The sequence below is a fragment of the Heteronotia binoei genome, chromosome 9 (genome assembly GCF_032191835.1).
Source record: "Heteronotia binoei isolate CCM8104 ecotype False Entrance Well chromosome 9, APGP_CSIRO_Hbin_v1, whole genome shotgun sequence".
Lineage (NCBI taxonomy): Eukaryota > Metazoa > Chordata > Lepidosauria > Squamata > Gekkonidae > Heteronotia > Heteronotia binoei.
In genome coordinates, this window is record NC_083231.1 from 125,226,029 (window position 1) to 125,240,390 (window position 14,362).

At 53.4% G+C, this 14,362-nt stretch overlaps 1 protein-coding gene across 1 annotated transcript in view; it reads right to left on the reverse strand.

The window, feature by feature from the left end:
* Window positions 1–14,362, reverse strand: part of LOC132577442 (cytochrome P450 26B1) — a 38,404-nt gene that overhangs the window by 6,907 nt on the left and 17,135 nt on the right. Inside the window, exon 3 of the mRNA XM_060247223.1 lies at window positions 2,559–2,834. Coding sequence (XP_060103206.1) covers window positions 2,559–2,834 — 276 coding nt within the window. The remainder of the gene's footprint in view (window positions 1–2,558; window positions 2,835–14,362) is intronic.

Below are 14,362 nucleotides of genomic sequence, written 5' to 3' on the forward strand. Positions count from 1 at the left end.
CTCATCCTACGGCAGAAGAAGATACCCAGCCCCTGAGACTGCTGGGAGGGGCGGGGGGGACCCAGCAGCTCACCAGAGCTGTTGTCCAGCCAAAACGACCTCCTCCAATTCTACCCGGACAGGGCCAGATTAACAAATAGGCCAAGGAGGCACTGGCCTATGGGACCCCATGCCTTTAGAAGACTGCAGATTTATACCCTGCCCTTCTCTCTGAACCAGAGACTCAGAGCAGCTTACAATCGCCTATATCTCCCCCCCCTCCCCCGCACACCTGTGAGGTGGGTGGGGCTGAGAGGGCTCTCACAGCAGCTGCCCTTTCAAGGACAACTGCAACGAGAGCTACGGCTGACCCAAGGCCATTCCAGTAGATGCAAGTGGAGGCGTGGGGAATCAAGCTTGGTTCTCCCAGATAAGAGAGCTCTGGCTGACCCAAGGCCATTCCAGCAGCTGCAAGTGGAGGAGTGGGGAATCCAACCCGGTTCTCCCAGATAAGAGAGCTCTGGCTGACCCAAGGCCATTCCAGCAGCTGCAAGTGGAGGCGTGGGGAATCAAGCTCGGTTCTCCCAGATAAGAGAGCTCTGGCTGACCCAAGGCCATTCCAGTAGATGCAAGTGGGGGCGTGGGGAATCAAGCTCGGTTCTCCCAGATAAGAGAGCTCTGGCTGACCCAAGGCCATTCCAGCAGCTGCAAGTGGAGGAGTGGGGAATCAAGCTCGGTTCTCCCAGATAAGAGAGCTCTGGCTGACCCAAGGCCATTCCAGCAGCTGCAAGTGGAGGAGTGGGGAATCAAGCTCGGTTCTCCCAGATAAGAGAGCTCTGGCTGACCCAAGGCCATTCCAGCAGGTGCAAGTGGAGGAGTGGGGAATCAAGCTCGGTTCTCCCAGATAAGAGAGCTCTGGCTGACCCAAGGCCATTCCAGCAGCTGCAAGTGGAGGCGTGGGGAATCAAGCTCGGTTCTCCCAGATAAGAGAGCTCTGGCTGACCCAAGGCCATTCCAGTAGATGCAAGTGGAGGCGTGGGGAATCAAGCTCGGTTCTCCCAGATAAGAGTCCGCACACTTAACCACTGCACCAAACTGACTCTCTTAGGGGCTCCGAGTCAGCTTTCCCCCTGTTCCCCCCCCCCCCCCCCCGCTTGCAGCCTGCCCAGTCTTCATGCACAACAAGCAACTGAGCTGCTCTTTGACCAACACCAGGTGTGGCTGCTGCTGGCATTGCCTCCAGAGAGTTAGAAAGGACCTCAACACATATTCAAAAAGGAGTGGAAGAAATTTAAAGGATATATGGAGAAAGAGTGGAATGTAAAAAGACATTGGACAATTTTTTAGTATTAATGAGAAAAAAAATATTGAACTTTGATCGGTTGGTAGTACCTTTAGTATTGAACTTAAATCTATAACTTCGGGGAAGTCAACATTGGAGGGAGGGGGGATTGAATTACCATATGGGTTAGTATAAAAAATTTTATTTTAAGTTTTGTAACCATAAGTTATCAATAAATTGTTAAAACACAAGAAAGGACCTCTAGGGTCATCTAGTCCAACCCCCTGCACAATGCAGGAAACTCACAAACACCTCCCCCTAAATAACCAGGATCAGCATTTCTGTCAGGTGGCCATCTAGCCTCTGTTTAAAAACCTCCGAGGAAGGAGAGCCCACCACCTCCTGAGGAGGAAGCCTGTTCCACTGAGGAACCGCTCTAATGGTCAGGAAGTTCTTCCTAACGTTGAGCCGGAAACTCTTTTGATTTAATTTCAACCCACTGATTCTGGTCCTACCTTCCGGGGCCACAGAAAACAATTCCACACCATCCTCTCTAGGACTTGAAGATGGTGATCAGATCACCTCCGAGTTTGCCTCTCTCTGCCTCTCCCCTGCAGCTTTGTCAAAGGGGCTTTTGAGAAGGGGCCTGGAGGCTGCAGCGGGGGGCCATGGGCAGGTGCTCTGACTCTGAGATAATTTGTGAGGGAGGACCCAGTATTTCAGCTGCCTAGGAATCTCCACAAGCTTTAAGGGGGAGGGATGGTGGCTCAGTGGTAGAGCATCCGCTTGGTAAACAAAAGGTCCCAGGTTCAATCCCCGGCATCTCCAACTGAAAAGGGTCCAGCCAAGTAGGCATGAAAAACCTCAACTTGAGACCCTGGAGAGCCATGAAAGGGGCTGTGGCTCAGTGGTAGAGCATCTGCTTGGTAAGCAGAATGTCCCAGGTTCAATCCCCGGCATCTCCAACTGAAAAGGGTCCAGCCAAGTAGGCGTGAAAAACCTCAACTTGAGACCCTGGAGAGCCATGAATGGGGCTGTGGCTCAGTGGTAGAGCATCTGCTTGGTAAGCAGAAGGTCCCAGGTTCAATCCCCGGCATCTCCACCTAAGAAGGGTCCAGGCAAATAGGCATAAAAACCTCAGCTGGAGACCCTGGAGAGCCACTGCCAGTCTGAGAAGACAAGACTGACTTTGATAGACCAAGGGGGGTCTGATTCAGTATGAGGCAGTTTCATGTGTTCATATGTTCAACCCCGCACTGTACCCAGAGGCCCCTGCCCTGACCAATCCGCCTCTTACCTTCCGGTAGCCGCTAAAAGGCAGGTCCAAAGGCAAGGAGAAGACGTTCTCCACAAACTGCTGGAAGACCTCAAAGAGGTGGCTGAGCTCCTGCTCTGGAATGCGGAAGCCCAGCAGGACTCGGACGGCCATGCGGAAGGTGAGCTGCTGCGCCTCGTAGTAGACGTTGATGGGCTCGGGGCTGCTGCTCCAGGCCCGCAGCGTGTCCTGGATCACCAGCTGGATCTTGGGGAGGTAGCTCTGAAGGGCTTCATGGCTGAATATCTTGGAGAGCACCTGGGAAGAAGAAGGCAGGCACACATAAAACAACTGCCAGCAGCATTACAACACCTGCAAAGGGGAGAGGGGGACAGACCCCAACCATCACAGTTGGGGCGAGGCACCTTTTGGGGCCAGGGCACGCTCTCAGCTGACACAGATGGAGCAGTGGGATGGGGTCCATGAGAGCTTCGGGGGCTTCTGGAGAGCCAGTCTGGTGTAATGGTGAAGTGCGTGGACTCTTATCTGGGAGAACCGGGTTGGATTCCCTACTCCTCCATTTGCAGCTGCTAGAATGGCCTTGGGTCAGCCATAGCCATTCCAGCAGCTGCAAGAGGAGGAGTGGGGAATCAAACCCGGTTCTCCCAGATAAGAGAGCTCTGGCCCTCCCAAGGCCATTCCAGCAGGTGCAAGTGGAGGAGTGGGGAATCCAACCCGGTTCTCCCAGATAAGAGAGTTCTGGCTGACCCGAGGCCATTCCAGCAGCTGCAAGTGGAGGAGTGGGGAATCCAACCCGGTTCTCCCAGATAAGAGAGCTCTGGCTGACCCAAGGCCATTCCAGCAGCTGCAAGTGGAGAAGTGGGGAATCAAACCCGGTTCTCCCAGATAAGAGAGCTCTGGCTGACCCAAGGCCATTCCAGCAGCTGCAAGTGGAGGAGTGGGGAATCCAACCCGGTTCTCGCAGATAAGAGAGCTCTGGCTGACCCAAGGCCATTCCAGCAGCTGCAAGTGGAGGAGGGGGGAATCCAACCCGGTTCTCCCAGATAAGAGAGCTCTGGCTGACCCAAGGCCATTCCAGCAGGTGCAAGTGGAGGAGTGGGGAATCCAACCCGGTTCTCCCAGATAAGAGTCCGCGCACTTCACCACTGCACCAAACTGGCTCTCAAACTGAACCCCACAGTCAGAGCCAGCACCAACATATCCGGGGAGAGCAGCTGCCAAGCGCTGAGTCTTTGCGTGCGGCCCACTGCCCCTGTTCCCCACCTCTCACCTCCTCTGCCGACTGCAAGCTACAAATGCTCCCAGCTGCATGCAGTGCCCAGCACAGTCAGGGAATGGGGGGCAAACACAGGGAGGGGCTGGAAAATGAGGAAATGGCAGGGCTGGGGGGGGGGGGAGACGGAGGGCCAAGGCAGTGGAGGAGGAGAACCCCAGCAGGTGGGGAGGGGGGAACTGACACTATGCCCAGAGCCTCGGCAGGATAGAATGCCCCGGAGTCCGCCCCCCCCTCCAAAGCAACCCTTTTCTCCAGGGGGAAGGCATCTCTGTGGCCCAGAGTTGAGTTGCAATTCCAGGAGATCCAGGAGTTCCAGGCTGGCAACCCTACAGGCCGCCACAGAATCAACAGAGACCCATCCGCAGCCAAAGCACCCCAGGGACCTGGGCGAGCAGCTGAGCCGCAAACCGGAGCCATGCCCGTGCACACCAATCAAAAGAACGAGCAGGAGAGCCGCGCACCCAGCCCCTTTGCCAGAGCATCGATTTCACACATTCAAAGGCCATTTCCTGCATTCTATTTTAAGGCAGCGCAAAGAGGCCTTTGCTCAGTGCCAGCATGTGTGTGTGTGTGTGTGCGTGTGTGTGTGTAAGAGAGAGAACGCGCAGAGGAGTGTTGTGTTTTTTTCAAGCTGTCGCTATAAAATCTGACAACAGGGTAGCCTTGCCAAGCCTGGCTGCCTTTTCCCGCCCGGAGCTAATGAGGGGCAAGGCCTCTTTCCACACATGCCCAGCCCACCCCGCACCACCTGGGGAGAAGGAGCAGCAAGAGGGGGTGGCACACAGAAGAGCCCTGCAGCGCCAGGCCAGTGGCGCTCGGCAGCCAGGAAGGAGGCCGCTCCCTGGCAGACACCAGGGCCACTTTCGGTGCCAACAACAGCCGCTGCCACCGGTGATTGTTGGCACCCAGACTCCAGCGTGGCGGTGCTGCTGCTGCTGCTGCTACTGCCTCTCTAAGGCGGGAGGGGAACGAGGCAAGGAGCCGGACTCTTCACAAACACCCAGCCTCCTGAGGGTGGATGCAAGGAAGCACACCAGTGCTGACCCAGTCCACACGCTTTGACTTGCTGTTCTTTAAACCAGGGGTCCCCAATTCCCAGTCCGTGGACCAGTACCGGTCTGTGGCCTGTTAGCAACCGGGCCGTGAGTTGTGTAATTACTTCATTATATATTACAATGTTGTAATAATAATAAGACGACACTGGATTTATATCCTGCCCTCCACTCCAAATTTCAGAGTCTCAGAGCAGCTCACAGTCGCCTTTCCCTTCCTCCCCCACAACAGACACCCTGGGAGGTGGGTGGGGCTAAGAGGGCTCTCACAGTAGCTGCCCTTTCAAGGACAGCTCTGCAAGAGCTGCAGCTAGCCCAAGGCCATTCCAGCACCTGCAAATGGAGGAGGGGGAAATCAAACCCGGTTCTCCCAGATAAGAGAGCTCTAGCTGACCCAAGGCATTCCAGCAGCTGCAAGTGGAGGAGTGGGAAATTCAACCCGGTTCTCTCAGATAAGAGAGCTCTGGCTGACTCAAGGCCATTCCAGCAGCTGCAAATGGAGGAGTGGGAAATTCAACCCGGTTCTCTCAGATAAGAGAGCTCTGGCTGACCCAAGGCCATTCCAGCAGCTGCGAGTGGAGGAGTGGGGAATCAAACCCGGTTCTCCCAGATAAGAGTCTATGCACTTAACCACTACACCCAACTGGCTCTCTATTAGAGCTATGGCTGACCCAAGGCCTTTCCAGCAGGTGCAAGTGGGGGAGTGGGGAATCAAACCTGGTTCTCCCAGATAACAGCCCATGCACTTAACCACTACACCAAATAATATCCTTTTTCAGCTATGGTGACCAGAACTGTTTCTTTGATAATATTGCCTATCAACTTTGGGGGGGGGGGGGTGTGATCTTGAGATTAAATATTTTAGGGGAGGAGGAAAGTTCTCTCTATCCACTTCCTTTACCCTGGTGCATAGTTTTATAAACCTCTGTCATGTCCCCCCCCCCCCCAACACACACACACACACACATTTGCCTCTTTTCTAAACTGGATAGCCTCCCACTCTTCAGCCAGTCCTCCTGGGGAAAGGGCTCCAACCCACCCACCCCTCATCTCGGTTCCCCTCCTCTGCGCATTTTCCAGCTCTGCAATGTCCTTTTGGAGAGGCAGCCATTAGAACAGCAGACGGCATTCCAAACGCAGCCGCCCCACGGATCTGTCCAAAGGCATTCTAATCCAGACCATATCGTTTTCAATCCCTTTCCTATTAACGTGCAAAATGGAGTTTGCTTTTTTCACCACTGCAACATATTATTATTATTATTATTATTATTATTATTATTATTATTATTATTATTATTATTATTATTAAATTTATGAATCACTTCATCCCGGCCAATGCCGGGCTCTAGCCGATGTACAACAAAAGGTACACATAAAATCAATAAGACCAGTAATTTGATAGGGGAGGGATCATCCCAAAGGCACCCACTTATATGTGGTGTGCCACAGGGTGTGGTTCTGTCCCCGATGCCATTTAACATCTATATGTGCCCCCTTGCCCAGATTGTCAGGAGGTATGGGCTGGGATGTCACCAATATGCAGACGACACCCAGCTCTATCTATTGATGGGTGGCCAGTCCGACTGTACCCTGAAAAATCTAGACCTGGCTCTTCAAGCCGTAGCATCTTGGCTCAGGCTGAGTCGGTTGAAGCTGAATCTGACAAAGATGGAGGTTCTCTACCTGAGCTGGGGTGGTCTGGGGGGGGGGGAATCTGTCTGCCGGCTCTTGACGGGGTGTCACTAATACCAGCCCCTAAGGTCAAGAGCTTGGGCGTGCTCCTTGAGTCCTTTCTTACAATGGAGGCCCAGGTAGCAGCCACTACTAGATCCACCTTTTTTCATCTTTGGCGGGTGCGGCAGTTGGCCCCTTTCCTGGAGCAAGGCGACTTAACAATGGTGATCCATGCCATGGTCACCTCAAGAATAGATCACTGTAACGCTCTCTACATGGGGCTACCCTTGACGCTGACTCAGAAACTACAGCTAGTGCAGAACGCTACAGCACGGCTGTTAATGGGGCTCCCCCGACGGGCGCACATTTGGCCAGTGCTGAAATTGCTGCACTGGATACCTATTGTGTTCTAAGTCCGTTTCAAGGTGTTGGTATTGACCTTTTTAGCCCTCTATGGTCAGGGACCCGTCTACGGGACCGCCTTTCTCCACACATTCCCCAGAGAGCACTGCGTTCAGGGACAAAAAATCTATTGTCCATCCCTGGACCAAAGGAGGCTAGGTTACGTTCAACGTGAGCTAGGGCCTTCTCAGTGGCAGCACCAGAATTGTGGAATGCTCTCCCGGAGGCCATAAGGGCCCCGCTGGATCTTTCCACTTTCCACAGGGCCTGTAAGACCGAACTCTTCCAACAGGCCTTTGATATCTAACCGGGAGAGAGCTGCCACCTGACATCGTATAGAGTACAAGGTGATCACCGTCAGAAAAGACGAACTCGCTTATATTGCAGTGATACAGCGCCACAAAATGTTTTTAAAATCTTAAATTGTAATTATGTTTTATTGGTTTTAACTTGTGAATATGAATGTTGCCAGCCGCCCTGAGTCCGCTTGCGGAGAGGGCCAGATAAAAATTTAAAGTAACAAATAAATAAAATTAAAACAATTGCAACCCAATGAGCCTACTTTCTAGTGTGCTGTAATTCTGCTTTCCAGGCATTGGGGGCAGTTCCCCCTTTGAGTAGAGGGGGAGAGGGGGGGTGCCACCCCGGCAGCCATGGCTGTCCTCAAACAAAAGCCGGGCAGAACACCTCTGCTTTGCAGGCCCTGCAGAATTGTAAAAGATCCCACTGGGCCCAGGTGTCTTCCGGCACAGCATTCCACCAGGTCGGGGCCAGGAAGAAGAAGAACATATTGGATTTATATCCTGCCCTCCACTCCGAAGAGTCTCAGAGCGGCTCACAATCTCCTATTTCTTCCTCCCCCACAACAGACACCCTGTGAGGTGGGTGGGGCTGAGAGGGCTCTCACAGCAGCTGCCCTTTCAAGGACAACCTCTGCCAGAGCTCTGGCTGACCCAAGGCCATGCTAGCAGGTGCAAGTGGAGTGGGGAATCAAACCCGGTTCTCCCAGATAAGAGTCTGCACACTTAACCACTACACCAAACTGGCTCTCTACAGCTGGACCTCTTTGCCATACCAAGCCAACAATCGATCCCTGCTACTTCAGACCACTACCCCACCCCAGAAACGTAGATGTGAAATTTGGAATGTTTCTCCCCACACGCACACACACACCCTGCAGCACCGTCCACTCAAATGAAGCATCCTTTGCCATGTTCTCACCTCCTAGGGTTGCCAATCCCCAGGTGGGGGCAGAGGATCCCCCGGTATGGAGGCCCTCCCCCCGCTTCAGGGTCATCAAAAAGCAAGGGGAGGGGAGGGAAATGTCTGCTGGGAACTCAGTTATTCCCTGTGGAGACTTATTCCCATAGGAAATCATGGAGAATTGATCCACTGGTATCTCAGACTCTGGGGAGGGGCTGTTTTTTGAGATAGATGCACCAAATCTTCAGTATAGCATCCAGTGCCTCTCCCCAAAATACCCCCCAGGTTTCAAAAAAAATTGGACTAGGAGGTCCAATTCTATGAGCCCTAAAAGAAGATGCCCCTATCCTTCATCGTTTCCTATGGAAGGAAGGCATTTAAAAAAGGTGTGCTGTCTCTTTAAATGTGAGGGCCAGCACTCCCTTGGAGTTTAATTATGCTTAGCTCACCCTTAGTCCTGGCTCCACCCCCAAAGTCTCCTGGCTCCACCCCCCCAAAGTCTCCTGGCTCCACCCCCAAAGTCTCCTGGCTCCACCCCCAAAGTTCCCAGATTTTTCTAGAATTGGACTTGGCAACCCTTTCACCTCCCTCACCCAGGCAGAACAGCCCACACCAGCAGTGTTCCCTCTGAGTGAGTGTGAGCTAGCTCACAGTTTTTGAGCCTCCAGCTCACACAATTTTGTCTTCGCTCAGGAAAACCGGCCCCAGAGCACACTAATCCATGAAGTAGCTCTCACCATGCATGCCAGGAGCTCATAAAGCAGAGTTTTTGGTCACAAGACTCCACAGCTCAGAGGGAGTATTGCATACAAGTTGTGCAAGCGTGTCCCAAATCCAAGGCCAGGACGCCTCGCTGGTAGAATGCAGACCTCACATCCTGGGTAATGTCAGCCCTTGCCAATAAAATGATCCCGCGGCAGTCAATGGAGCCATTGAAGGCCTGTTTGGTTTGGAAAAGGGGCTGGTAGAGCCTTGCCGGCTGAGTAAGTCCCCCCCCCCTTCGGTCCCTGAGGTCTTTGTAAAAGGCTGCAGGCCTCTCTCTCTGCCCGAGTCCCTGGAGAGCAGCTGCTAGGCACAGGAGAGGGCCCTGGAAGCGAAATGAAACCCAGGCTCCACTGGATGTCAAAAGCAGCTTCAGCTCCTAAACATCTTGACAGGCTTATTTGTCCTGTGGTCTGGGCCTTCAACAGACACTAAGTAAGGCTCCCAGAGTAGCAAACTTGCCCCTCCCCTGAGGAGATGCCAATCAAAACTCTGACAGGGGAGTGGAAGGGAAGAGGAACTGAACCTCTCTGCATTCAGAGACAGTGAGCCTCTGAATACCAGTTCCTGGAGGCAACCTCAGGGGAAGGTCTCAGTCTCTATGCTCCGTAGTTTGCCCCTCCAGTGGAACTGGTTGGCCACTGTGTGAGACAAGAGGCTGGGTTAGATGGACCCTCCCTGGTCTGACCCAGCAGGGCTCTTCTGATGTTCTTATGAAGGCCTCAGCCTCCCTGCCCTGTTGTTGGCCCTCCAGAGGAACTGGTTGGCCACTGTGTGAGGCAGAAGGCTGGACTAGATGGACCCTCACTGGTCTGATCCAGCAGGGCTCTTCTTATGTCCTTAGCAGAAGGCCTCAGCCTCTCTGCCCTACTGTTGACCCTCCAGAGGAACTGGTTGGCCACTGTGTGAGGCAGAAGGCTGGACTAGATGGGCCCTCACTGGTCTGATCCAGCAGGACTCTTCTGGTGTTCTTCTCAGGGGAAGGCCTTGGCCTCTCTGCCCTGTTGCTGTCCCTCCAGAGGAACTGGTTGGCCACTGTGTGGAACAGGATGCTGGTCTAGACAGACCCTCACTGATCTGATCCAGCACAGTTCCTCCTACATTTACTCTTCGGCAACATGGCTCCTTGGCATTAGGCCCAAGGCCACCTGCCTCCTGGTCCCATACTGCAGGGGACTCCCAAGAAGCCTCTCACCAGTCCTGCAGGTTTCCATTTAAGCAAGCCAACTTTTGGTGAAAAAAGGAACAGCGGTCAAGATCCAGCTTGTGGGACTTAGATGTGCAGGGGTCCCCCAGTGGTAAAGCATGTGCCCTCTGCATTTGCTCTCTGTGCGCTCTCTTGGCCATTACCAGGTGATGCTCTGACCTCTCCACCAGGCTTGCCAAAGCCTCTGCTCAGCGCTGCCCCCTGCTGACTCCCAGCCACGAGTGGGAAGAAGACAGCGACAAAGAGACAGGGTCCGCCCGAGTCACAGAGTGGACAGGGTGGCCATCATGACCCATCTGACCCTGGTCCTGCCCCTCCCAAAAGCCCTGCAAACCTTTCCAGCAGCAGAAGGATCCTGGGAAGAGGCTGCAGCCACAAGAGTAAGCTTGCCAGCCTCCGGGTGGGGCCTGGAGGTCTCCTGGAATTACAATTGACCTCAAGGCTGCAGGGATCAGTTCCCCGGAGGAAACAGCTGCTCTGGAAGGCAGGCTGCCTGGCAGGACACTGACACCTCCAGTCCCTCCACTCCTCAAACCTCACCCTCCGTAGGCTTCACCCCCCAACTAGCCAGGCATTTCCCAACCAGGAGTTAGCAACTACACAGGTTGGTCCTGGGGTGCCTCCTTCCAGTCGCCAAAGCCACGCAGCAGAGGCCACATAAGAACCTAAGAGAAGCCATGTTGGATCAGGTCAGTGGCCCGTCCAGTCCCACACTCTGTGTCACATAAGAACACAAGAGAAGCCCTGTTGGATCAGGCCAGTGGCCCATCCAGTCCAACACTCTGTGTCACATAAGAACATAAGAGAAGCCATGTTGGATCAGGCCAATGGCCCCTCCAGTCCAACACTATGTGTCACATAAGAACCTAAGAGAAGCCCTGTTGGATCAGGCCAGTGGCCCATCCAGTCCAACACTCTGTGTCACATATGAACATAAGAGAAGCCCTGTTGGATCAGGCCAATGGCCCCTCCAGTCCAACACTATGTGTCACATAAGAACATAAGAGAAGCCCTGTTGGATCAGGCCAATGGCCAATCCAGTCCAACACTCTGTGTCACATAAGAACATAAGAGAAGCCATGTCGGATCAGGTCAATGACCCATCCAGTCCATGTCATAAGAACATAAGGGAAGCCCTGCTGGATCAGGCCAATGACCCATCCTGTCCAACACTCTGTGTCACATAAGAACCTAAGAGAAGCCCTGTTGGATCAGGCCAATGGCCCATCCAGTCCAACATTCTGATCTCATAAGAACATAAGAGAAGCCATGTTGGATCAGGCCAATGGCCCATCCAGTCCAACACTCTGTGTCACATAAGAACAGAAGAGAAGCCCTGTTGGATCAGGCCAATGGCCCATCCAGTCCAACACTCTGTGTCTCATAAGAACATAAGAGAAGCCATGTTGGATCAGGCCAACGGCCCATCCAGTCCAACACTCTGTGTCACATAAGAACATAAGAGAAGCCCTGTTGGATCAGGCCAATGGCCCATACAGTCCAACACTCTGTGTCACATAAGAACATAAGAGAAGCCCTGTTGGATCAGGCCAATGGCCCATCCAGTCCAACACTCTGTGTCACACAGGGGCAAAAAAAAACCCCAAGTGCCATCAAAAGGTCCACCAGTGGGGCCAGGACACTAGAAACCGTCCTACTCTTCCCCCTAAGCACCAAGAATACAGAGCATCACTGCCCCAGACATAAGAACATAAGAGAAGCCATGTTGGATCAGGCCAGTGGCCATTCCAATTCAACACTCTGTGTAACACAGGGGCCAAAAAAACAAGGTGCCATCAGGAGATCCACCAGTGCGGCCAGGACACTAGAAGTCCTCCCACTGTGCCCCCCCCCTAAGCACCAAGAATACACAGCATCACTGCCCCAGACATAAGAACATTAGAGAAGCAATGTTGGATCAGGCCAGTGGCCCATCCAGTCCAACACTGTGTCACACAGTGGCCAAAAAACCCAGGTTCTATCAGGAGGTCCACCAGTGGGGCCAGGACACTAGAAGCCCTCCCATGGTCCCCACCCCAAGCACCAAGAACACAGACCATCACTGCCCCAGACAGAAGAACATGAGAAGTCATGTTGGATCAGGCCAGTGGCCCCTCCAGTTCAACACTCTGGGCCTTTTCACACTTACTGGTGGAAACCAGGGGAGGGACGGTGGCTCAGTGGTAGAGCATCTGCTTGGGAAGCAGAAGGTCCCAGGTTCAATCCCTGGCATCTCCAAAAAAGGGTCCAGGCAAATAGGTGTGAAAAACCTCAGCTTGAGACCCTGGAGAGCCGCTGCCAGTCTGAGAAGACAGTACTGACTTTGATGGACCAAAGGTCTGATTCAGTATAAGGCAGCTTCATATGTTCATATGTAAACCGGAAGGGAGTCGGTATTGTGCCGCCTTGCAGTAATCCGAGACAGGGATGGGAGTTTTCAGACACATGTTTTTTTTCCCCAGTAGGGTTCCGTGATTGAAGCAAGCCATTTCACACTGTTCCGCTTTTATCTCGCTTCCACCAGCGCCAGCCGTTTTCGCCTGCCGGCGCACGATCACCGGCTTTTTTTGGGGGGGGGGGGACGTCGGGCAAAGATCACTATAGCGCTAAAGCAACATTTAACAACAGCATCACCATAGGGATGCCTGGGTTCCATTAAGATGCCAGAGATCGCCACTGCTGAAACTTGGTAACTTTTCTCAATGGAGCCTAGCCATCTCTATGGTGGTGCTGTTGTGATACGTCGCTATAGTGCCATAGCGCCATAGCGATCTTAGCCCAACATTCCCCCCCCAAAAAAGCCGGCGATCGCGCACCGGCGGGCGAAAAAGGGTGCGAAAACTGCTCCCAGATTAGATACTGGACATTTCACACAGCGCCCCATACCGATTTTAACCCGGAAAGAGGGGTTGAAAACTGGAAGAAGCTGCTCTTTGTTAGTAATGACTCAGGCATGCCTCACTACCGGGACAGCCGCAGGACTGTGTGAAAAGGTGACAGTATTCCAGTAGCAGCCAGTTACTGAGTCGGGTCTGTCTGAAATGCCAGCAGAAACCCGTTACTGTTCAGTAACTGACCAGCTTCCATACCAGAATACATAGGCTGTGTGAAAAAGTTCTATGTCACACAGTGGCCAAAAAAACCAGGTGCCATCAGGAGGTCCAGTGGGGCCAGGACACTAGAACCCCTCCACTGTGGTCCCTCCCAGCACCAAGAATACAGAGCATCACTGCCCCAAACAGAGAGTTCCACTGAGCACCTCCCAGCCCAGGCCCCTTCTCTGCTCCCACTCCCAACAGACACAGAGAGAGAGAGAGAGCTTTCTTTCATCAGCCGAGTGGGCTTCCCTTCCCTTCTCCCCTCTGCTAGGAGGGAGCCTGGCTTCTTCTCTTAAGCCCCCTGTGCCCTCTAGTGGGCATTCACTGAACAGCTCTTCCCGGACCCCTCTGCAGAAATCACAGAGGTGGCCCCCCCACGGAGGGTCCCAGGTGGGGCAGACCAGCCCTTTCACATACGAGGGGACACTTTTGGTGGGCTGCTGTCCCAGAGAGCCATTTGAGGCCAAGAAATTAGTCCCCAAAATGCAGGGGGGTGGGGCATAGTGCATGACCCCCTTCTCTGTACCAGGGAAGAGAGGTGAGCTCAACAGAAATTTGCTCTGCAGAAACTGAGCTCCGTGACACCATTTGTGGTTCAGCAGAGACCCAGGAGGCGTGGAATGTTACAGCAGAGCTCTGAGCCTCGGCCCGAACAAAACAAAACGTGCTTCACTCATCCCATGTGGGTTTCAAAGTCAGTCATATGTTTTTAACAAAGCAACAGCCCTGGAGATTGCTTTCAGCATGCCACCCACAAGAAGCCTGAAAGAGGAGACCTCTGGGAGGCGCTCAGGGCCTTTGGCTGAGAGAGAAGCCAAAGCAATCCTTGCTGAGCCGCAGAGCGCTCGGTCCTGTCTTGGACACCTCTCCAGAGCGCTGCAACGCTGCAAGGCACCCTGGGAAGCCACTGCTTGACGCCACCTCTGAGGACTGGCTAAGCAAAGACTCCTCTATTGCCACTGCTTGGAGCCTTTTTAAAAAATGACAGACGTGTATGTGTGTGAAGAACCTAGGAGCGCGTTTGGACAGTTCTGGGTAGGGTTGCCAAGTCCAATTCAAGAAATATCTGGGGACTTTGGGGGTGGAGCCAGGAGACTTTGGGGGTGGAGCCAGGAGCAAGGGTGTGTGACAAACATAATGGAACTCCAAAG